Source organism: Monodelphis domestica, chromosome 1 (genome assembly GCF_027887165.1).
Source record: "Monodelphis domestica isolate mMonDom1 chromosome 1, mMonDom1.pri, whole genome shotgun sequence".
Taxonomy (NCBI): domain Eukaryota; kingdom Metazoa; phylum Chordata; class Mammalia; order Didelphimorphia; family Didelphidae; genus Monodelphis; species Monodelphis domestica.
The window spans coordinates 106,144,861-106,169,450 of NC_077227.1; the positions used below are offsets into that span (position 1 = coordinate 106,144,861).

Genomic DNA, 24,590 nt, shown 5'->3' on the forward strand with positions numbered 1-24,590 from the left:
TAACCTAGATTTTGGCATTAACTTGAGACCTTTCACTACTCCAGCCCTAATTACACAGCTAGGAAAACCCAACTTCAAAGACTTGACCAAGGGCTTCCAGTTAATTGGAAGTCTAGACTAGAATCAGTTCTTTTGACTCTTTCATATTCATTATAACACACCATCCAGATCTTGTGTTCCTTTTTCTCAATTCAACAAGCATTTGAAGGATCACTACCTGCTGGGGTAGAAATGCTAGGGACACAAACACTGAAATAGCCTCTATTTTCAAGGTGCTTACATTCTACTAGGAGAATACAACATGCACACAGATAAGTATATACAAAATTTATAAAAACTACTTGCAAAGGTAAAATCAGATTACTTCCCTACTCAATAAACACCAAGAGCTCCCTATTTTGCTTCCAGGATCAAATATAAAATCCTCTCTTTGACACTTAATAATTCTTTATAAAGTCCTTTATAATCTAGGACTCTTCTACTTTTAAAATTTAAACCTTACTCCCCACTATAGACTCAATTCAATAACATGGCTATTTCATCAACAAAATACTCTATCTAGGATCCAGGCATTTTCTCTGGTTGTCTCTCATGTCTGAAACATTCTCTCTTCTTGAATCTGTCTGACTTCCTGGTTTCCTTTTAAGTCCCAACCAAAATCCTATCTTTTACAGGAAGCCTTTTCCAACCCCTCTTATAGTCTTCCCTTTGTTATTTCCCATTTATCCTGATTGCAACTTGTTTGTATATATTTGTTTTTGTGTTGTCCCACTGTGAGCTTCTTGAGGACAGATTCTATCTTTTGCTTCATTTTGTATCTCCAGTACTTAGCACAGTGCCTGGCATATAGTAGGTACTTAAAAAATTGTTTGTTGATTTACTGAATTTTAGGAAGAGCATTAATAATAGTAAAGATCAGGAAAGACTTCCCATTAGAAGTAGAAGCTGAGCAGTGATTTGAAGCTAGATATTCCATAAGGTGGCAGTGGGGAAAAAGAACATTCTAGAAATGGAGGGCAATCAAAAGAAAGGAGATGAAAAATAGAATGTTATATATGAAGAGTAGCAAGCAGGTCACTTTGATGGGAACGGAGAATGTATGAAGGAAAGTCAACATCACTTATTTATATGATACTTTAAGCTTTACAATGCTTTTTACAAATATTTCATTTTATCCTCACAATCCAGGGAAGTAGGTTCTATTATAACCTCTATTTTACAAAGGAGGAAACTGAGATAGAAATTGACTCATTCAGAGTTCCACAGATAATAGGTATCTATGGCAGAACCTGGCTTTAGATCTTTCATAGAAAGAAAAAGGATTATGAAGGGCTTTAAAAAGCAAATAGAAGGGCTTTATTTTATCCTAGAGGCAATAGGAAATCAATGAAGTTTCTTGAACAAGGGAGTGACCTATGCTTTAGGAATATTAAATTTGTAGCTATGTGCAGAATGAATTGATGGGAGACTGATAAGGAGAGACCATCTGGGAAGCTAATGCAATAGTCTGGGCTAACGATGATGAAAACCTGAACTAGGACAGAAAGAAGGACAAGAAATTAAGCCCACATAAATATCAGCATTTCTATGTATTGCCTACAAAGTCCAGCAGCAAAGAGATAAGGAAGAGAAATTCCACTTAAAATAACTCTAGACAATATAAAATCCTTGGGAATCTATTTGTCAAGACAAACAGGAATTACATGAATATAGTTACAAAGCACTTTTCACTTAAAGTTAAAACTAAACAACTGAGAAAAATTAACTGCTCATAGGCAGGCTGAGCCAATATAAAAATGTCAATTCTAAGTTAATTTACTTATTTCAGTTCCATACTATTAAACTACCAAATAACTATTGCATAAAACTAGAAAAAAATAACAAAATTCATCTGGAAGAACAAAAGATCAAGAATTATCAAGAGAATTAATGAAAAAAAGTGAAGGATAGTGGTATAGCAGTACTAGATCTCAAACTGTACTATAAAGCAGTAATCATCAAAACAATCTGGTACTGGATAAGAAATAGAAGGGTGAATCTATAGATTTGGAATAAATGACCATAGCAATCTAGTGTTTGATAAATCCAAAGATCCCAGCTTTTAGGATAAGAACTATTTGACAAAATCTGCTGGGAAAATTGGAAAACAGTATGGCAGAAACTAGGTATAGATCAGTATCTCATATCCTATAGGCCAAAATAGACATATGACAGACATAAAAGGTGAACACAGAATAGTTTACTTGTCAGATCTATGGAGAAGGAAAGAATTTATGACCAAACAAGAGATAGAGAATATTACAAGATGTAAAATGAATAATTTTGACTATATTAAATTTTAAAACTTTTGTACAAACAAAACCAATGTAACCAAGATTAAAAGGGAAACTGGGAAAAATTTATATCAAATTTCTCTGATAAAGGCCCCATTTCTCAAACATAATAGAGAACTAAATAAAATTTATAAGAATATAAGTCATTCCCCAATTGACAAATGGTCAAAAGATATGAATAAGCAATTTTCAGATGAAGAAAAGCTGTCAACAATCATATAAAATGTTTAAATCATTCTTGATTAGAGAAATGAAAATTAAAACAACTCTGAGGTACTACTTCACACCTAACGGTCAATATAACACTAAAAGAAAAGTGATCAATGTTGGAGGGGATGTAGCAAAATTGGGATACTAATGCATTACTGGTGGAATTGTGAACTGATCCAACCATTCTGGAGGCAATTTGGAATGATGCTCAAAGGGCTATAAAAGCATGCATACCTTTTGATTCAGTAATACCACTAATAGGTGTGTCCCAAAGAGATTTTAAAAAAAGGAGAAAAGGGCCTATTTGTACCAAAATATTTATAGCTGCTCTTTTTGTGGTGATAAAGAATTAGAAACTGAAGGGATGTCCATCAATTGGGGAATGGCTGAAAAAATTATGATATATGATAGTGATGGAATACTATTGTGCTATAAAGAATGATGAACAGGATGACTTCAGAAAGTGCTAGAAAGACCTACATGAATTGGTGCAGAGAAAAATAAGCAGAAACAAGAAAACATTGTACACAGTAACAGCAGTACTATGGAATGATCAACTGTGATAGTCTTAGCTACTTTCAGCAATACAATGATTCAGGACAATTCTGAGGGACTTATGACAAAGAATACTATCCACTTCCAGAGAAAGAACTGTTGGAGTCAGAATGCAGATCAAAGCATAAGATTTTTCCCCTTAGAGTTTTCATTTTGGGGTTTTGGTTTTATCTGATTATTGTCTTGCAAAAATGAACAATATGGTAATATGTTTTACATGGTAACACACGTATAACCCAGATTGAATTGCTTGCCAGCTTAGGGAAGGCAGACAATTTGGATCATCAACTTCAGAAAACTTATGTGGAAATTTATTACATGTAATTGATAAAATATTTTATAATTAAAGAAGGCAAAGAATGAGAGAAACATCATGGAAGCAGAATTTGGCAAATTATTGTGCATATGAAATGAAGGAGACTGAAAGGTGAAGAAGACTCCAAAGTAGATTTATGGAGAAAGATGAGTTGTGATATAGACATGTGGAGTTTGAGATGCCTATGGAACATGCAGGTAGAAATATGTTGTAGTTGGTATGGGACAATCAGGTACAATATGGTAGAAAAATTTCAAAACTTTGGCTAAATTCTGCCTTATTTATTTTTTAAATTTACTTACATTGTATTTACTGACCATAGTCTAACTCAATGCAAAGGCACTTCTTCTTAGGTAAGACACATCCTGTTTGACCTCACTCATGCTAAAAAAATTGTAAAGTGCAAATTCTGAACAGCTTATTGAATTGGTTTTTCAGATATCAACAGCCACTGACTATCTTTTCTTAAGGTTCCCAAACTGTCTCCTAACAAGAGAGATGGGATTCACCTAGAGTGGGGGCAGTGGAGAGAACAATCAGTCTAGAGAGACAGGTAGAACTAAGGTCAAATATGGTCTCTGACACTTAGTAGTTTAGTAGCTATGGGACTCTGGGTAAGTCATGTATACCAAGAAAAAAGTCAAGTGTCCTTAAAGCCACTTCTTTCTCTAGACTTAAGGCTTGCCAACTTCCTATTCCTGATTTTTGCTGTATCAATATACCACAGTGTTCACTACCTTTTTAGAATCCATTTCTTCTTAAATAGGAGTATATCTTTTCCATACTCCCACATTCCAGAAACTGCTCTTCAAAATACACTTTGAACTAAATTGTAATTTTTTGCATTGCCAGTAGAAATGTGAAGAGGGTCTAAGAGAGACTGGGGATGACTCAAAAGTGGAAAAAGAACAGAAATCCTGAGATGAAAGATAAGTTCCAGGAGAGCAAACCTTCTCAAAATCAAAGGGAAAGTGTCTCAAAAAAAGAGCCAGCAAGAATCAAAAGTCAGAGAGAAGTCAAGGTGACAGCAGAGAAAAGGTCATTCAATGAACAATTAGGCTATTAGGAACCTTACCTGGAGTTGTTTCAGTTGAGTAGTGGGATCTGAAGCTAGATTACTAGGGGATGAGGAGTAGTGGTAAAGATGTGGAGGCAATGAATAGTTACATAGAGCTTTTTCTAGGAGTTTGACTATGAAAAAAAAGGAGAGATATAGCTCTATAATCCGAGGGGGCAACAAGATCAAATGAAAGTTTTATAAGGATGGTAAAGACATGGCAATGTTTATAGGCACTAGTCAATAAAAATTATAAAGTAGGGGATGACTGAAGGGGTGACCTCATGGAAGCAGTGAAAGGAAATGGTATCAAGGGCACTAGAAGCTGAGTAGGCTTTACTCCTACAATGGAGCTCCCCTGGAGCATTAGTTATATCTTCAGTTACCCACTATAAAATGATTCACTTTTGCCCCTTGCCATCTCACTGATAGGCTCCATGCTGATGAGTTCCAAAACTAACCCCAAATAGCTTAACATTTTTATACCTGGAACTTCTACCCTTGGGGTCTCTGAGTAGTGGTAGCTGCATTACCTACTATAGTAAGGCCTGGTTTCATATAAGCTTTTTATTTCACTTCCTGCATATAGATAGAGATATGCCTCCTGACAATCCTTTCCTTCCTGATTTCTACTTATGGAACCATAAACAAATTAGTTGTCATTGGTTCTGCAAAGAATACCTGAATTTTTGTCTTATGCTTCCTTTCGTCATCCCTGCAAATTTCCAGATCAAAATATTCCTCTCTGACCCCTACTCTCCTAGATTTGTTTCCATCTGTTAGAATGTAAACTCCTTGAGGGTGGTCTTGCTTTTGTCTTTGTATCCCCAATTCATTTGGCACAAAATAATTATTTAACAAACACTTCTCATTCATTTGTGAAAGATGACTATTTTTCTTGAGACAGGAAAACTATTTACATGAACTAGTGTACAGATTTGGTGGTATTAATAGAACACCTGATGTGAAAGTGCTACAAAAACAATAAACTCTCAGTTCCTGTAACACTCCTGTAAGGAAGTTGGCATCACTTACACAGGTGTTATAGATGCTTTGTCACTTGGTACTAGTACCAAAAGCTTCTGATATATTACTTTTCCTAGCCAAATGAAATCCTCGTCACTAAAATTTGTCTATTCTCTGAGACAGAGTATTGATATTACATCATTAACAACAGAAGCAGCAAAAACAAAGGATAAAAAAATGAAAATGTCTTCATAAGATAGCAGATCATGTATTTAGAACTTGTGAGAAGATGATTCTCACGAAACTTCACTTTTCTATTGCTGATTATTTTTATAATTCATCCCAATGCCTTATGCCTTTTCTGTGCTTATACAATTTCTGGCAGTGCCAACAAGAGTTTGGAACATTGCATTAAGTTGCATGTATACTCTGAGACTATTTTAACTATTAACTGAACTATTAAATACATATCAGATGCCAATTTGAAAAGAGCATGACATAAAGAGATGTTTTTCTCTAAATGTAAAGATAGTCTTTCCATTAGCTTTTGATCTAAGAAATATAATAAAGGAGGCACTAATTCATAATTTGGGTAGGAGTAAAATACTGGCTGTTTTCTTTTTAAAGTTCTGATTCTGAAGAGGCAGGCAGATGAGTAGTAGTAATAGGGATGTCAAAAGACACAAAAGTGTCCTATAAATCACAAAAAGTCACTTGCTTAACCCTAATAGTTGTATGGACATGGCAATGAAATAAAAACATTTTCCACATAGTCTTGTGTTGAGTCAGACAGACTCAGCCTTCTGGGAACTTGCAATTTGGAATGAATAATATAGACTTCAAGAAACAACAAATATAAAGAATATGACAAGGACTTGATTATTATAATCAAAGAACTACTGTAAACAGAACCTTTGATATGTACAGTACAAGCTATGTATGCAATACATTTAAGGTTTTTGTTTCCAATGTACGGTACAAGCTATGTACGTAATACATTTAAGTTTTTTGTTTCCAATCAATGACTTAAAACCAAGTTATTTATTTATTGATGTCATTAAGGAAAACTTTGCAATACAGAAATCTAACCAGGATCGTTCTCCAAAGAACCAGGTAACACCAAGAAATTTTATGCATTTTCACTGCCATCTAATGGAAATTTTGAGCATTGAGAGTACATAACAATATATAAATAGTGCAATAGTTAAAATTATCTCTTTTCGCTTTTTTACCTATTAGGTTCTATAAGAGCAGGTTGATAAATGGCTAAATATGACTGCCAAGAAATCCCTAAGGATGCCAATGTTGATGGTTTTTATCTTCTGAAAAAGCAAACATCCCTTCCTTTTCTCCTCTATATAGGAAAGTTAAAGAGGTCTTAGAAAGTAAGATTGCTAAGTAAACACTGTACAAGAAAAGTGATGCGCCTTCTTTCATACTCTATGCTTTCAGTAAGCTCTAAAACAAGCTTTGAGGGAGAGGAAAACTACTTTTAAAGAATATGGAGTTTCCTGAATTCATGTGATCAATTCTATTTAGACCACCTTTCTAAAATAGAACCTGATGGCTATACTCACTTATCTCAAAGGTCAAATTTATCTCAAGATCAAATATTTGTAAAGCCTTTAAAACTGCCTCACACAAAATAGGTATAATATAAATGCTAATTTACCCTTCCATTCTTCCCACATCCAGAAGAGTAAATTTGCATGACAAATGGTCACATAAAAATGGCAGAGTGCTTATTCTCACACAGGAAGAAAAGGCATAGTAGATTCAATCAATTTCTTTCATGCATATAGTGAAGTCATTCATTTTTCTGCTCATAATCTAAGCCATCCTTCTTGATCTCCAAAAAGCTGCATGTTACTACATCAGTCTCCAGCTCTACCTACATCTTTCCTGCCATCCTTGGTTAGTCCCAGTATTTCTCCTGGGTGTTTTTTTTTTTTTTAGGTTTTAGATTTGTGATTTTATAATCTCCCAACACATCACTTCCTAAACTTGTCAAGCAATCTCTGTAATATTAACACCTCCCCCCATCAATTTTGCAGTGTATATTCTTCTTTCTCTAGCTGAACCCCTTAGTAAAAGTTTAACTCTACATTAGAATCATCACCACTGAATATGCCTTGCCAAACTCCATCTGCTTTCCAAAGTCTTTGCTATTTATATACAGCTGAATGGAGATGGAGAAAATCATGAAACCATGTTTATTGAGTCTACTACAAATCTGTTATATAATCTTATTCAGCAAGGCAATTTTTTAATATCTCCAGCATTGCTATTTTTTCATCTCTTCAGATTTTTCATGGTACCCTCTCCCTCTGAGGACTTTTTCTTAAACTTTACTGAAAAAAAATTGAAGCCATTCAGGGGGTAGCTGCTTCCTTAATCTCACTCCCCATTAGTTATTATTTCTCCTCTCAAGTAAAGGTTGCCTTTTCCTTTGCCAAGGCAAACCCCTTTACACACTTATCTCATTCCATTTTCTTTAGTAGTAGATTTTTCCTATTATTCTCATTCTCAGTAATCTTCAGTCTCTCCCTATCGATTGGCTCCTTACCCTACCATCTACAAATGTGCCCACATTTCCCCAATCTTTAAAAATTCTTTAAATACTCTTCTCTCTTATGACATTGCTACCATTTAGGTGCAACCTTACATCTTGACTACTGCAACAGCAACATCCTTCTGATTTCCCTGCCTCTTCATTCCAGTCTATCTTCCACCCAGCTGCCAAAGTGATTTCTTAAAGCATGGTCTGTTCATGCTATCCTAATTCAATAAACTCCTGTGGTTTCTCATTGTCTCCAGGATCAAATTTAAATTCTGATTTTTAAAGTCTATAAAAACAACTATAAAAAACAAACTATGAACAAATCTGTACACTGCTGTCTGGGGTGGAGGCTGCAGCGCTGGCTATGATGGCCCTGTCACACCTTGCACAGGCCCATCACTGCCACCACTATACCAGGCAGCAGTATACAGTGCGTAATCCCCTCCCCAAGATCATCAATCACCATGCTAACGTCTTCCATTGTACAGCCACATAATCCTTTGAGAGGTGCCTCATTCTTGTTCAGTTACTCTCAGAACAAGGCACCATGCAAAGGATTATGTCACTGAAAGTAGTACTGTACATGAGTGATGCCGAGCTTTGGGGGGCTGTGACATACAGTGCTCCTCTCACTGACCACCAATGAAAGAGGTGCCCCTTCTGGAAGTGCAGTGGAGGGGTAAATGGCCACATGTGGGCTGCGGGCGGTAGTTTGGGGACCCCTGGCTTACATTATACCTCAAATCTCTATGGTCCTTTATTGCACAGTGATGTGTAAATCAAAAGCAACATACTTGAATTTTCAAAAAAGTACAATCTGTTACACACAACTTAAATAAATGGATAGATAGCATTGTATGTGCATAGGGCTGCTTTTTGCATTAACAGTATTTTGATCTTTCTTTATCCACATTCTTTTCCAATTTGCTACTTCTATATGAGATTGTTTCTGGTAATTATTTTTTTAAAAAACCTCTTACATAGTTTAGTATACTTAATTGTGGCCACAGTTCTTTGCACATAGATTTCTAGAACTGGAGTATGATCTGAGTTAAAAATGGACTCAAATATTATTAGCTGTGTGACCTTGGGGAAATCAATCATTTGTTGACCTCAGAATCCTCATCTGTAAAATGGAATAGCAATTACCTTCCAGAATTGTTGTGAAGAGACAACATTTTGCAAAGTTTGAAATTGCTATACTAATGCAAACTCTTTATGAAACCAGTTTGCACTGGGGCAGATTTCCATTTCAAACACGGGGCAACTAGACAGCACAGTGGATAGAATGTCTGTCTCATACATACATACATACATACATTACATACATACTGGTACTATACTATACTATATGGATACAGTAATGTGATCCTGAGCAAATAACCTAACCTATGCCTCAGTTTTCTCATCTATAAAAATGGAGATAATAGCATTGACTTTATACAGTTGTGAGGATCAAATGAAGTAATATGTAAGGTATCTTGTAAAACTTAAAATACTACATAAAAATGATTATTATTTTTAAAATCCTTACTTTCCATCTTAGTATCAATGCTGTGTATTGATTTCAAGGCAGAAGAGTAGTTATGGGCTAGGCAATAGGGGTTAAGTCACTTGCCCAGGGTCACACAGATAGGCAGTATCTAAGGTCAAATTTGAACACAGGACCTCCTGTCTCTAGGCCTGGTTCTCAATACACTAAGCCACCTAATTGTCTCCTATAAATGCTATTGGTTAGTCCTCATCCCACCAAAAAAAAAATCACATGAACAAAAAGTAAAGCATAAAATGTTCTGATCTGTACAATATATGAGTCAGGAAAAAAACCATCAGTAAGCTCTAGACTGAACTCACCATTGTCCTTAAGTCAGAGGCAGCATAAAAATGAGGCAAGTAGCTTCAAATCAGAGTATTAGCCAAAAGCATTTGAGTGTCTACAGAGCAAAGATTTAAAAGTACTTCATATATTTCCTTACAATTATCTTTGTAAGTTGAGGCAGCTCTAGGTATTAGCCATCTTCTACTGACATGGGAACTGAGGCACAAAGAGGTTAAATGATTTCCCCAAAGTTTACATTATACAATGTAATTTTTTTCCAGACACAGGATTCAAATCAGGTTCCAGTCACTCTAAACCCAGGTCTTTTTCAAATACATCACATTGTTTCTCTACTTTTAGAAGAAAATACTACTATACAAAATCAGGATTCTTTAATTTACCTCACTTGACATGTTTTAATACAGTAAATATAGACTTTAAAGAAACACTTTATCATTACTATTCTTAGAAATAGCTGAGGAAATCAAAATATAAATGTCAAAACAGAAACTTAATATTGATATTAAACATTAAGTGCTTTCGCCACTTTAATATATTTGATTCATGCATTATTTCAGTTTTGTCTAAACTTAACTTTAGAATTCAGATATATTGCACTATATGGTTTGGTATTTTTAATGTCTATAGTGCAAAGATGGAAATGTTAGTAAGTCGTCCTAATAAAATTGGAGTCCAAATAAGACCTTCAAAACTTCTCTAAAGATTGCTCTGCCACTGAGATCAGACAGAATTACCAAATGCAGTCCATCCCCAATTTGAAAATTCTTGTAAAAAGAATACAAAGTTCTTATTGGGAAAACTTATTGGGTAAAGCTTTTCATGTTACCAACTCTGCATTCATTCAGGGGATTTCTCAACTTCGACCCTTTTTTTTTTTCAAACTAAAATAAAAATAGCAAAGGGCACCAAAATTTCTCAAAAACATTCTATCTTTGGTCAGCGTCTACACGCCAGGAATGATTTACATATATATAAATTGCTGCCCCCTGCTGTTAGGGGTCTGAAATAGTTTCTCAACTTTCAGTTACAAGCTGCCAATCCAACATTTACAGGAGCCTTGTTCTTGGACCCAAAGAATATACAAATATGTATAAGACACAATCCCTGACCTCAAATTCTCTGTTCCTCTCCCATCAGTTTCAAAACATACATTAAATTTGACCCACTGGCATCCATTCATTTAACAAACACTAGGCCACTACTGTGGTACAGACTCTTGAGACAAGAATATCCTGCCCCCGAATAACAAAAGGCATGTAATTTAGGCTGTGACAACGGTGGGAAGGACAGTAAGGGAATCAAGAGGGTACTACCCATTTCGCCAACCATAAAGGACAGGTAACAAAACGTTCCCAAGCCTCTAGCCAGCAATGACCGCCAGGTGAGGCTTTTAATTCGCTATAAGGGTTTCTCCAATTTTCCCTAACCGTTTCTAAGCAATTTTTAAAAATTGTAATGAATTAACATCCATAACCAGCATGGCCATCTAAACTCAGAATAACAATACCCGACCTCCAAGAATCAGAATCCCGGCTCGTTTTTACAGGGAAGGATGTTGCCCTGCAACTGTTGAATGACAATACAGGAACAGCACTCGATTCCCAAGCCAGGGTTTTTTCTCCCCACAATGGCTTCGCGGCCTCTGGTCATACATACTCCTGGACCCAAGTCGCCCCACCTCACTTTTTGGTCCTTACATTCCATCCCTTCCTCTCCAAATCTGTTCCCCATGACAGGAAACCCATCAGATCACTAGTGAGGACATAGCCCAGGACAGGGGATTACTGATTTTCGCTTTTCCACTGCCGACACTGGTTTAAGCTACTTCCTCTCCCTCTGGGCCCCAATGCTCTAATCCATACAATCTACGTCACAGGGCGGCCTAGAGGACAAAACAGAATCGGTGAAACAGGAGACGGCGAGACTAGACTCTCGCCCTCACCACCCCCGAACTACCAACCGCCCAACCTTCCAACCGCCGCCAACTCAATATCGGAAGTGACGCAGACACATCTTACTGCCCCTCGCCAACCGTAACTTTCTTTCTACGTAACTTCCTTAAACCTTGCTGTCTCCTAAGGCCCAAGACAGAGACGAGATTCACTAGCGGAAATCACGCGAATAGTCTGTCGCCTCGCGAGGCGTAGGGAATATCGCGAGATTTATTTCACGTCTTCGTCTCTCTCTTCCTCTCTTCCTCTGCCCGCTCTGCTCTTCCCCTCCCCCTCCATACCGACCGACAGCCTCATCCTCTCAGCGCCGGGTTGAGTCGTCGCCGCCGCCGCCGCCGCCGCCGCTGAAGAAGAGAGCCTGTAGCTGCTGCTGTGTTCACCGTCTGACCTCGCTGCCTCACCTTTTGCTGCCGCCGCCGCCTCGGCTTCGGCCCCGGCTCCGGCCCCGGCCTTATACAAGGTAAAGTTCGGGGTAGGCGGTGGCCCGGCGGGAAGAGGCCTAGTTAGGCCAACTCTGTGGGCCGGCCGGAAACTGAGGCCTGAACTGGAGGCCTTAGAGGCCTGGTCCGAGGCGGAGCGAACGCGGCCCCTAGTCAGTCTTTTGTCATTTTGCAAGGCAAGGAAACTAAGGCCTGGCCGGCCTGGCCCAAGCCCGGAGCTTGGGCTCGGGGAGGCCTTGTGATGGTGCTGGTTGTCCAGGGAAACCGGGGTCCGCGGGCTCGGCACTGGGGGCTGAGGAAGCCGGAGGGTGAAGGAAGAGGTGGGGGGGGGCAACCGAGGACCCAACGGAGGGGAAGAGAAGGGGCAGACTACGACCTAAAGGGAAGGGAGCCCGGGGCCCAAGGCCCCGACCCCCCGTGGCGAGAGGAGCCGCCTCCAGTTCGCCTAGCCTGTTGTCTGGTGTCCTGTTGATCTTCTAGAAAGAGTACTTAAGTCTCCCCACCCCTGTTCTCCATTGGTACTCAGTGATTAAAAGTGAATTAGGCGTGCTTGACGTCCGGGAAATTTAGTATTGGGAAGAGGTCCAGCTTCTGGACCTGTGTCTTTTTAGCTATTAATTCGTACCACTTTGTATTCTAGTTATTTATGTGTATCTACCTTTTTAGGGTGTAAGTTTCTAGAGGCTGTAGGGATTATTTGTTATTTCTTAACTGTATCATTCCCAGCATCTAGGTTTTTTGTTTTGTACATGCCATGAACCTCTTTGGAACACGATACTTTACTACATGTAAAGCCCTGGTTGCTATAGTACAAAGAAGGATGTGATAAATACTCAGATAAAGGCAAACACATACAGGAGATAAGCACCGAGTTCCCATCCCTTTTTTGGAGAAGGAATGGGTTCCAGAAAGGCTTTATGGAAGAGATGGCATTTTGAATCTAGCCTGGAGGAGTTGAGTTGTAGAAATACTAGGGGAGATGAAATTAATAACAAATTCCCCAAAGATCTGCTGTTAAGCACATATGAACAAGTTTGTTAAGATCTATTTAAGTTTAAGCCCATACCCTTTTTGGGTATTTTCACTATGCTTTGGATACCTAATTGTTAATGTAAGCTCAGGGCTATAATAAGTCAATTCAAACATTTATTAGAAACTTAGCTGTGTTCAAGGCATTGTGCTAGATTGCAGTGCTGTAAACATAAAATTCCATCCACAAGGACTTATTTCTTTTCCCTTTCAGGGGGAAATATATGTGTGTGTATTTATAATATATTTAACAGCAAAATTTAATATATGTCAGACTATATTGGGGCAAAGGAGAAATTCAGACAGTGCTTATAAGGGCTTTAATTGTTGTCAGAAGAGATGTTTCTGAATATTGCCCTAATGTGTGCCACATGACCATGCAAGTCTTTTAACTTCCTTGAGTGGCAGTTTTTCCATTTGTGTCATGAAATTAGTATCTTGAAATGTGAGGATTCTTACTTCTTAGAAAGGATGAAAGTAATGCATTCCAGGTATGAGGAATGGCCTATGTAAATGCAGTAAAGTGGAAGATAAATATTTCCTTTTTGAAGTCAGGGAACAACAACTAGTAGGCCACTTTGATTGGAATGTAGTATATGGATAAAGGGGACTAATATGAAATGAAACTGGAAAGATAGAGCAAGATTGTGGAGTTTGTATTATATCTCAGAGGTCTAAGAATTTTCAGCAGTTAGTGATAAGATCAAAACTGGACAAATATTTTAGATGAATGATGTCTTCTTTGGAGTACAGGTGTTAGGTAAAGATTTAAATACAAACCATAGTCCCTCAGAATTGGAAGAGAACAAAGAGAGGGATCCAGTCTTATTTTACAGATGAAGAAACAGATTCAGAGGGACTATTTGCCTAAAGTATTTGTTTTGTAGTGATTAACTAGGATCAGAAGCAGTTAGGACTAGAAGTAGGTTGCCCATCTTCTAATCTATTTCTTTTTTCAGTATTGTCTGAATTTCTTAGATATATAGTTAGATGATAATAGAGGAATAACCTCCAAATCATTTGTTTTTTTTTGTTTTGAAAGCATCTTTTGAATTTAACTAACCTAGGAGTCAGTTTTTGTCTTATTAAAACAATGAAGTAACAACGTGAAGATATGCCCCCAGATTCTGACAACTGGGCTATTTTCTCTATTTCATCTTTTTCTGTCTCAAACTGAAGAACTCTTAATTTAAAGATGAGGATAATTTCAAAAAGATATTAAGAAATTAAGACTAAGGGACTAAATAAGATTTTTCAGGATTGAGTGGCAAAATACTACTTTAAGATAATGTGAAAATTATTTCACAGGAAATACTTTTTAAAAGCTGATTGTGGCTTTTTGTTTAATATTTCCATTTTCATATTCTTTTCTTCTTTCTTGAAGATGTCTGAAGATCTAGCAAAGCAGCTGGCTAGCTACAAGGCTCAGCTTCAACAAGTTGAGGCAGCATTATCTGGAAATGGAGAAAATGAAGACTTGCTAAAATTGAAAAAAGATTTGCAGGTGAGTACAGGAGACACCAGAAAATAATACTTGAAAAACTGTACTCCTGATTCTAATTTCTGCATAGTTAATTACACTTTTAACTGGAGGCACAGACACATCAAAAGACCTCAATAGAAAACAAATTGTTCTTGAAGAATGTTTGCATTAATTAAGGTTACTATACAGTTTTGATGGAATTGCATAAAATCAAAATGAGGAAATCTTCCAAGAGTTGATAAGTGGTTTAATTCCTATTAGTCATCATTTTTTAAAAAAAAGGAATCAAGATCTGACAGAAAAGTTGTGGATTTTAAATTTTTAGGAAGAGACACATTTTTAAAAATAGCAACATTTGGGTTTGTTCTTCAAGAAGTAATATTGAATTAACTAGTATATACCTAGAAATGAAATCTAAAAGGATTGTCAGAAAGGCTGAACTAATTGCACTTTGGAAACGTTAAAATTAGATTTCTTATTAAAGAATAAAGAAAAAAATTAAGATAAGCTTTAGTTTTAAACCCTATAGAATAGCTTTTTTTTCCTCTCAAAGCTTCTGCCTTTTTTGTTACTTTACTGAAAGTGAATTGTAGCAATGTATCTTTTCAGTTTTTTTCTGCATAAGAAATGTTACACTTTTGAACTTTAAATTAGAGTTTGCAGTGTACATACATTTGCCATATACAGATTACAAATGCCCTGTTGTTGGCAGTGGGAATTTTTTTGAATTGTTACTAAATTGAAGGCCTGGTGTATTTCAACTTGTAGTTCAGGTGGCTTTTTGTACATTTTTGTTAAATCCCTAACTCTGGACTTTTCAAGTAATGCCTTAATGATAAATAAACATAGATTGTATTTCAATCCATCAAGTTATCACCTATGCCTTTTAGGGAGATGTTTTTATAAGTTGTACTTCAAGATAGCTAAGAAAATAGTTTACTGCTTTAAGTAGAAATATACTTAAAATATCAATTGCAGTTATGAATTTTAGCATTCATTTTAAAGAGTAATCTTATTTAAAAGGGTGAGTTTTCACATTTCAAGAAGTTGTCATCTTTGAGTTTTATAGTGTATTTAGAAGTATGTTTAGATTGAGATTATTTCCTTACTGAATCACATATAAAGTTTTAAATAGGGTTAAGCTTAGTTTTTAATAGACTTAGGTTTCTAACTAATGCCATCAATTTCAACCCTCCAGTAAAACCAATTCATATAAATCCTATAGACTATTTATTGGTAGTAACCTTAACATTGATGTAAAAATTAAACTATGAATTCTTAAAGAATTCATCTAAGATGCTATATTCCTTCATAATAAATTCTAAATATTTGTAAATGAAATTTTAAGGTAAAAGTAATCTGTCTTTACAGAAAAAAATTTACATAGTTTGACTTAATTTATTCAAAAGTAAGATTTGTGCATTTTTGGGGGGAAGAAGAAATATACAAAGGCTGGAGATGACAGAAGCAAATTCTTCTACTTCCCCTCTAATTTTCTACCTATCTTTATCTGTGATATATAACATATGGGCTTTGGGGCAGATAGGTAGCACAGTGGATAGATTCAAGAGAACCGAGGTTCAAATCTGGCCTGAGATGCTTCCTATCTGTGTTTCCCCGGGCTAAATCACTTAATTTCATTTGTCTAGCCCTTGCCACTATGTCTTAGAAGTGAATCTAAGATAGAAGGTGACAGTTTAAAAAACAAGCCAAAGAAATGTGTTAAAGATGAAAATGATATACTGACTGACCCAAGTATTTAACCTGTGAAATCTATTCAATTAAAGTATTATCAGTAATTCATAGTTTCCTTTTCCCCAATGTATAATTTTGTCAAAAACAATATTCTTTTTTTTATTTTTGAAAATAAGGAAGTTGATAGTGTGACATTAAAATCAGTGTATCTAAAATCAGTGCCTACTATTGAGTAATGAATAACCATTTAAAAGTGTCCCTGTTAGACTTTGAAGAAGATAAAATGTGGTAAGATTGGCTTTACTATAATGCTTCCTTAAAAGTCCATGCTATGGGATATTGTTGAAGTTAAGAGGCTTCCTTTTATAATCATATTCTTCCTATTCTGCCATGAAAAACAGAACCAAGGCCAGACTGCCTTATGCCAGTGTCATTTGTAACTAATTTTAGATACCCAGCAGCCCAACTTTGTAATCTTTTTATTAGAATATAAACACTACCACCATTAATTTTAAATTTTAAATTACTCTAATAAGAGACTTTTAAGTTAACTTCTAGGTCCTCATCAACCATGTTATATAAATTCTTTTCTTCTCAAAATCAGGGCAGTATGATCTTTTCCTTTTTTTTCCTGCTTTGTAATATGTAAAAATTGCCACATTACTTCAAAATGCAGGCCCATTGTTAACGAAACAGTTGTCGAAAGATGAATTTTATCTTTTAAGACAAAAAGTTCTGAGAAATATATGGATATGTTCCTCTCTATGAAACTACAACATTAGAGTTTATATTGCAATCTTTAGTATTTCATTATGACCTTAACAGTTGGTCTGAAGAAATCTGTTTAAATTCAGTTCCTTTTCATTGAGTTTTTTGGCCTTCTCATTTTTTACATTTATGTATTCAAGTCATTTCATAGCTTCCACTTTTTTTTCTTTTATCAAGCTCAACCTGGTTTTTAATTTTCTGCCATCCATCCATTTGACGCTTTGTCACAAGATGCCCTTTTCTACATTTGTTTTAATGTCTTGGCTTTCTTCTTGCCATTGGATTTTCTCTACTTGTCCTTTAAGTGCTGTCTTTTATGGCCAGTAAAATTAGTCAGCAGACAGCAAATTAATCTTTTGTAAATCATATTTTGTATTCTCTTTTCCCTTCAAATAAAGTGGGTATAGTAACTTCTAGATTTGCTGCCCAGTAAGTCTATGGATATTCACAGAAATAGTCTATATATTAAGCTGTTTTGCTAAATAAACTGGTTCTAAAGGAGGCAGGGGTCAAGTCACCTGTCTCATATATTACAGTGGCTCTCTGCATCCCCGAAACGCCTTCCTTCAGTAAGCACAGTGCTTGGGTGCACCCCCTTTGACCTGCTGATATGTATATCACAACTCCTGATGCTTCCTGGAATTGCCGATTACTGTAACTGCTGCCCATCTGTCAATGAAGGAGCAGTTTCAGAACTCAGACTTGGGGGAGGAAAAAGTTAATTAATGGTATGTACCTTCAAGAACTCCCTCATATGTAAAATACTTTCTATTTCTAATACCTTGGTCCACATGCACAATTGGGGAAAACTTTCATAAGTGTGTGTGAAGTAAGGATTCAAATATTGGCAAACTTAAAAAGGCACTAGGTAAATCTTTTTTGGGGGGAAAACAACCTTCATGAAGAGTTTTGATTACTTCAGAGCTGTGCTCTGTGAATTTTTATTTCTTTAACAGTGACAGCTTTTCAGGGCCTCTTTATTGAAAATATCTATCTTTCAAATAACCAAAAGATTATTCTAACATGAGGTCACTATATACGTACTTTATAAATGTGGGACATTTAGATTGAGGATTTACTTTTTTGCTTTTGAGACAACCCACAAGAGCCTGATAACAGTGTGGTTCATTGATTAGGGGATTAAAAAGCATCACAATCAGGTTTCCTGGGTTCTATTCCTAGTACTTAAGTGACTGGCTATGAAGACCAAGCTAGTTCACTTAACATTCCCCTAAATCAGGTACATAACAAATTTGTTTTTAAACTACTCTCCACAGAAAACTATATCATTTTAAAAAGCTATATGTATAGCTATTTGGCAACAAAGAATTTCATTAGTATAACTACACTGGATTTCTAGCTTTTGTTTTTCTTTTAGTGAAGGCATCTAATTCTTTGCTTTTATGCTCAAGATTTTTACCTTTCCCCAAAGTTTGATGTTACTTTTGTGTAGACTCAAATATGAGTGTCAGGAGTAGCCAGGAAGATTTAGAAACTTGAGGTGTGCAAAGTAATGTTTAGGCTTTTTCGCTATTCAGTAAAATCCATTATATTCAACTATAATAGGAGCCAGGAGAAACTCAGTACTGTTGTAACTTTCCTTATTTCTCACCCCAGGCCCTCAAGATTACATTTAAAAATCGTGTTTATATTGCATTGGAACAAATTATTAATATACACCTTTGCTAGAGCTATTTGTGTTCTGATGCTTTATAGTTAAGCAATGTTTTAAAAATTAGAAATTAGGTAAGTTGATGCATAGTAGTTTTGTTCATCTGGGAAATCCAGCCACTAGTTAAAAAAATGCATCTGTCCACAGTATTTTTGTATACTGCAAGTTTATTTAATACCAGTATCTAATCACCTGCAGTAAGCAGAGCAACTATTAACAAATGATGGCTCATCTGTTACCCAATTGCTATAAAACCTCACCTAATACCTTTTTATGTATCTATGCTAAATTGCATGGCTATTATGGTACTGAAATGCCTCGTTTTGAAAAATGTAATTTGCTTACTTTTCCTGGGCATGTAGGAGAGATTGCTGATTTTATCTGCTATTGATGTAACTTCATGGATACCCTGGTAAAAAATTAGTATGTGTTGATATATTTTTGATATTAATAAGGCTGCTTCAAAATGCTCTTTGGCCTTTTTGTTTTTTGGTAGTTGGGGATGGGGGGGAAGTGAAGAAAGAATGGCTGTCAAGCTCCAACTCACCCAGTATTATTACCTGATAACCTCTTTTAAATAGGACAGTCACATTGAAAGACATGCCAATTATGTTTCCATTTTGAATGGTTGGCCCTGTTTCTGTTCTTTAGAAAACTGATCTGCTAAAACAGCCACTTCTAATTTACTATATGAAATATGCTATTTTATATAGATATAAGCTTAAACATAGCCCATTTCCATTAATATTTGTAGTTAATGGGGTTTTCAAAGTTCAGTGTGGCTTTTGTGTTGCTTTTGCTTGAAAATAGTTGATAGTATTCATCAAAAAAGTAATAATGTGCTATCACTTTTGCTTTTCCCTTTAGGAAGTTATAGAACTAACCAAAGATCTTCTTTCAACCCAACCTTCGGAAACACTTGCAAGTTCAGACAGTTTTGCTTCTGCTCAGCCCACTCACTCCTGGAAAGTAGGAGACAAATGTATGGCAGTCTGGAGTGAAGATGGACAGTAAGTGTAGAAACAAACTTCTCTAACTGTAACATGAATTATTACAATACAATGGTAAGAGATTTTCATTCAGTTTGAGCTACCCCACTTGAATCCCTCTCTCTGGCTAATTTTATTCTTAGTAGATAAGTGTAAATGAATGTTTTCAATTTTATATTTTCTTTCAAGGAGAGGAGTGGTTCATCTTAACTGGGTTACTAAGATAGCTTTAGCCTCTTTTCCCCTGAGATTGTAGTTTTAACCTTTTAATTTATAACCATTATTTGAGGGGGACTAAATAGATCATCCCCTATTGCTCTGAGATATATCTATTTGTATGTGCTACTTGGTTATGGAAATTTTATTTTAACTTCCTATATAATAACTGAGAGACTGCAGTATAGATCTTATAAGGTTGAGTACCAAACCTTTACTCACCTGCTTACAGCCATGATATCTTTACAGGTGTTATGAAGCAGAGATTGAGGAGATAGATGAAGAAAACGGAACTGCTGCCATCACATTTGCTGGTTATGGTAATGCTGAAGTCACACCTCTACTCAATTTGAAGCCGGTGGAAGAAGGAAGGAAGGCAAAAGAGGACAGTGGAAATAAGCCCATGTCAAAGTAAGTAACCTTGTAATATAAATTTGTGGCAGATGAATATAGGTCACAGATTAACATAAAGCAAAGTGTGTAATTTGAATACAAATCACTGTCATTTTGATTCCTACCTATAAATGAGAATTTTTTTTATTATGATTTACCAATGCCAAAATTGAATTTCATAGAATTAAATTTTCGAATTGGAATGTTCTTCTGAGGTCATCTATTTCAACCTCTACCTGAGTCATGATTTCTTATAGATCCTTGAGGGCAGAGGTTTTTGTTTTTTGAGAGTTGGGGGGGAGATGGAATGAGTATCTCACTAGTGCCTAACATATAGTAGGCATTTAGTTAATGTTTGAATTTAATCTTTGACAGGTGAGTAATTTAGATTTTATCTGAAGAACTCTAATGCCAGGGGGCTACTCCACTTCCTACACTTATTTTTCTTTTAGACAGCTATAATTTTTAGGAAATTAGTCCACATGTCAAAATAAGTTCTTCTCTAGGAAAAGAATATTTCAAAATTTAACTGAGAATAAGCTGCTACCTCAAAAGACTTTTGGAGCATTGTACCTTGTAGCCATTTTAAGTAAATTTTGATGAAGAGCATCATAGCCGATATTACCAGATACCTGATTTGTCATTCATCTCGGCATTGTAATAACCATGCTTTATCCTGGTTATATTCCTGTTGTTAATGCTTATTCCGCCCCTTCTTAAGCTATGAGATTCAGGCTATAGTTGTTCCCTTATTCATTGCCTCGCTTCCTTCATTTCATGAAAAGTGTGATATCTAACAATTATAAAAACTGTTGGCAGTTTTAACCCTATTCAAGCAAAAAAAATTGCATCATAGTTGTTGGTGACATTTATAAATTCAAATTTAAATTGATTTGTAAATTTAAATTAGTGACTTAAAATTATTAAAGAGGTTTGGTTTTTGTTATATCTGCTAATATAAATGGAGACGTTTTATTGTCTCCTTTTTCTCCATTTATTTTTGGAGTTCTGGTGCTAATATTTCTTGCCAACTACTACTCCACTTCTGTTTGGAAAACGGAAGTCTTGCTCCCCCCAAATTAATACTTTTTTAAAGTATAATAGCAAGAGTTGTGTGATCAAATAAAACATTCATAATTAGACTCAGTAATTATTAGGTAACCGAGATTATATTTGTCTTTGAGGGTTTCTTTAAACACTATTTAGCTAAGGAAAGGTTTTTAAATCTTGCTTTTGATTGGCTTTGGGTTTTGGTGAATTAGTGGCTTTTATTTATATAGACAGGTGGAGTTTTTTCCCCCCATAATCACTAATTTCAGAGTTGACATCTTATCAATTTTATTTATTTTTAAACAGAAAAGAAATGATTGCCCAGCAACGAGAATATAAAAAGAAGAAAGCATTGAAAAAAGCTCAGAGAATAAAAGAACTTGAACAGGAAAGAGAAGATCAGAAGGTGAAATGGCAACAGTTCAACAATAGAGCTTATTCTAAAAACAAAAAAGGCCAGGTGAGTATGTCCTTTCATTGTACTTTGTTTTGAAAAAAAGTTGTGAAAGATATATAAAAATGATGGTTTTCTTCCTATTTAAATTTAGTAAGATGAACTGGAAGATAAATTCCTCTTGAAAACCTCTGATTTCTTACAGGACTTTGGGTTAATGCTGAATTTTCTATAGGTGTTAACACATCAGTCCAAGACATTTTTCTTCCCTAAAATGTGAAACTTGAAAAATATGTTTTGCACAGGGGAGATTTGCTGTACTATGCAACATATGATTAAGCAATGCTGTCATTTACTTCTCCTAAGAATCTCTTGTCTTTCCCAGGTTATAATTATGTCTTCACACTAATGCTTAGTTAATATCTTTTACTCATACTCAGAACATTCTTGGGAAATATTTTACTAGAGTAGATGGAGAAGCAGCTATGGTGTAATGAAAGGCAGTGGAATACTAGATTTAGAGTCAAGAGATCTGGATTTATGTTCTAGCTATGGGAATGTAAACAAATCAGTTTGCCCTGTGAAAAGAGCTTACCCCTTGAAATCAGAGAATCTGTTTTCATATTTTGCCTCTGATGCTTTCTATCTGTGTATCTCTAAGAAGTCACTTAACCTACTGGGGTCAAGTCTCCTTAACTGGAAAATGAGGGATTTGGCCTTGAAGGCTTCTGATGTTCCTTTTTTAGTTCTAAACTAAGTTTAAAATTTGAATTGAATAATTGAATAATAAATTTCCTTATGAAGAATGAAATGTTTATTCTATTCCTATAGCGTATTTAATATTTTTATTCCTTCATGCCTTCTGCCTGGAAACTTCTTTCCCTAGCTTTAACATTAGTGCTTGTTTAGAGTAATTGGTAACATTTTTAAAATATATATTTTTTTAGCTTAAATGTATGTAGTATTTTAAATTTAAGAATTAAATGTTACCCAAGGCTAATAAGGAATGTGTTTTTTTGTTTGTTTTTTGTTTTTTATTTCTTTAGGTGAAAAGGAGTATTTTTGCCTCACCTGAGAGTGTAACTGGCAAAGTTGGAGTAGGAACTTGTGGAATTGCTGATAAACCCATGACACAGTATCAAGATACCTCTAAATACAATGTCAGGCATTTGATGCCTCAGTAATCAGAGAAACTGGTGGATTTCATCTCTGCAGGGCTTTACATTTACCTTTTTATCCTTATATTTTTCTAAAGGTAAATTATTTGTTAGATAGTAAGGAAGAGACTCATTGTCATCATCTGACTTCAAACAATAGAATGAGACTTGAAGAAATTGCATTTGATAACTGCTTTTCAGTTGACTTTCTTCATTACTACCATTTTCCCCAGAATTTATCCTGTAATGCAACTTTTGTAGACAGACGCTGCCTAAATACAGCACTTAGATGAAGTGTTTATCTTCCAGATATCAGACTTTGCCACATACCTAAGAGTTTTATCCTTTCCAAGTCATAACTTGCAAGATGCTTTGAATTTGCCACGTATTCCAGCAGCCTTTGGAGCTTCATGGTAAATCACCATCCTGCTGAGCAGATTTCCAACTTGTTCTAACTTCAGTTTATACCCAAATTGTTGTCATCAAATTATGCCTAGATACAGGTCCATTTGTGGATGGCAAAGTTTGTTGTGAAGTTTTTCTCCCCAATAACTTCTTGAGTCTCTAGCCTTTTTCTGGAATGACTTCAATCCTCTTACACTTTTCATTGAGACTTTATTTTGTGTGAGAAACCATGTTGAAGACCAGCTACCTTTTATAAGTTTTGTACCTGTTTGTTTTTCTCCTCTGTTGATTTTTGCTTCTGGTAGTGGTGCCACCTTTGGATGTGTAATGTTTATATGAGAAAAAAAAAAGCTAATGTATAGCCCTGTATACAATGTAGATATTATTTTTGTAAAGACTAAGGCTGAATTAATGAACAAGAGTACTCTGAATGTTTTCACCATTAAATTCTACTGTATTTCTTGTGCATTAATCTGACCATAATTTCCTTGTATATTATGTTCATGTAGCTGAGTTTGTAATTTTTGTTAACTAGATCAGGTTGTCAGCATTCATTGATGCAAGTGACCATCACAATTACCTGAGTTGCATTCAGTTCAAGCTAATATATGCAACTGATAGTTTAGAATGACATGCATAGAAAAAGGTACTTCCTATTAATGGAAGATGGTGATTTTTATGACAAATGTGTTAATTTCAGTTTTGTATGTTTAACTTTTATTAAATAAAGTGTTTTTAAAATCTCTAGCATGTGTGTAGAAAAGAAGTAGTCATGGGCTCTTATACTCATTCTAGTAATTAAGACTGAATTTTTAAAAATTGGCTACGGAGAGAATTTGGTGATGTGAGGATAGTGATTTTTTTTTAAAACAAATCCCCCTTAAAAATTCTATTTCTTAGAGAGAAACAGTGGGGTTTTAGAGGGAGAGACTATGCTTTTTGAGAAGAAAAGACATGATTTAATGAAGTTTTGTTGGGGATTCATGGGGCAGGAGAAGAATAGGAGGAAAAATGGCAAGAGTATATTTAAATTTTATAAACCTTGTTCTATTGACAGATGGCAACTGCTCCCCTGAATGAGTCAAAAGATAGAACTTCTCTCCTACTACC

General features: G+C 35.6%; 1 protein-coding gene across 3 annotated transcripts; it reads left to right on the top strand.

Annotated features, from left to right (window-relative positions):
* The first annotated feature begins 10,708 nt into the window (after nt 1-10,708).
* Nucleotides 10,709-24,227, top strand: SMNDC1 (survival motor neuron domain containing 1). Of its 3 annotated transcripts, none has more exons than XM_001368550.5 (6): nt 10,709-12,249; nt 14,643-14,762; nt 19,744-19,886; nt 20,331-20,492; nt 21,831-21,984; nt 22,965-24,227. In XM_001368550.5, exons 2-6 carry the CDS (start codon nt 14,643-14,645, stop codon nt 23,100-23,102), a joined length of 717 nt encoding a protein of 238 aa, XP_001368587.1. In that variant the 5' UTR covers nt 10,709-12,249; the 3' UTR covers nt 23,103-24,227. The 3 variants fall into 3 exon arrangements, with proteins under 3 accessions (XP_001368587.1, XP_056660047.1, XP_007479094.1); XM_056804069.1 differs by lacking the exon at nt 10,709-12,249 and adding an exon at nt 12,694-12,714; XM_007479032.2 differs by lacking the exon at nt 10,709-12,249 and adding an exon at nt 17,741-17,932.
* The last annotated feature ends 363 nt before the right edge of the window (nt 24,228-24,590 follow it).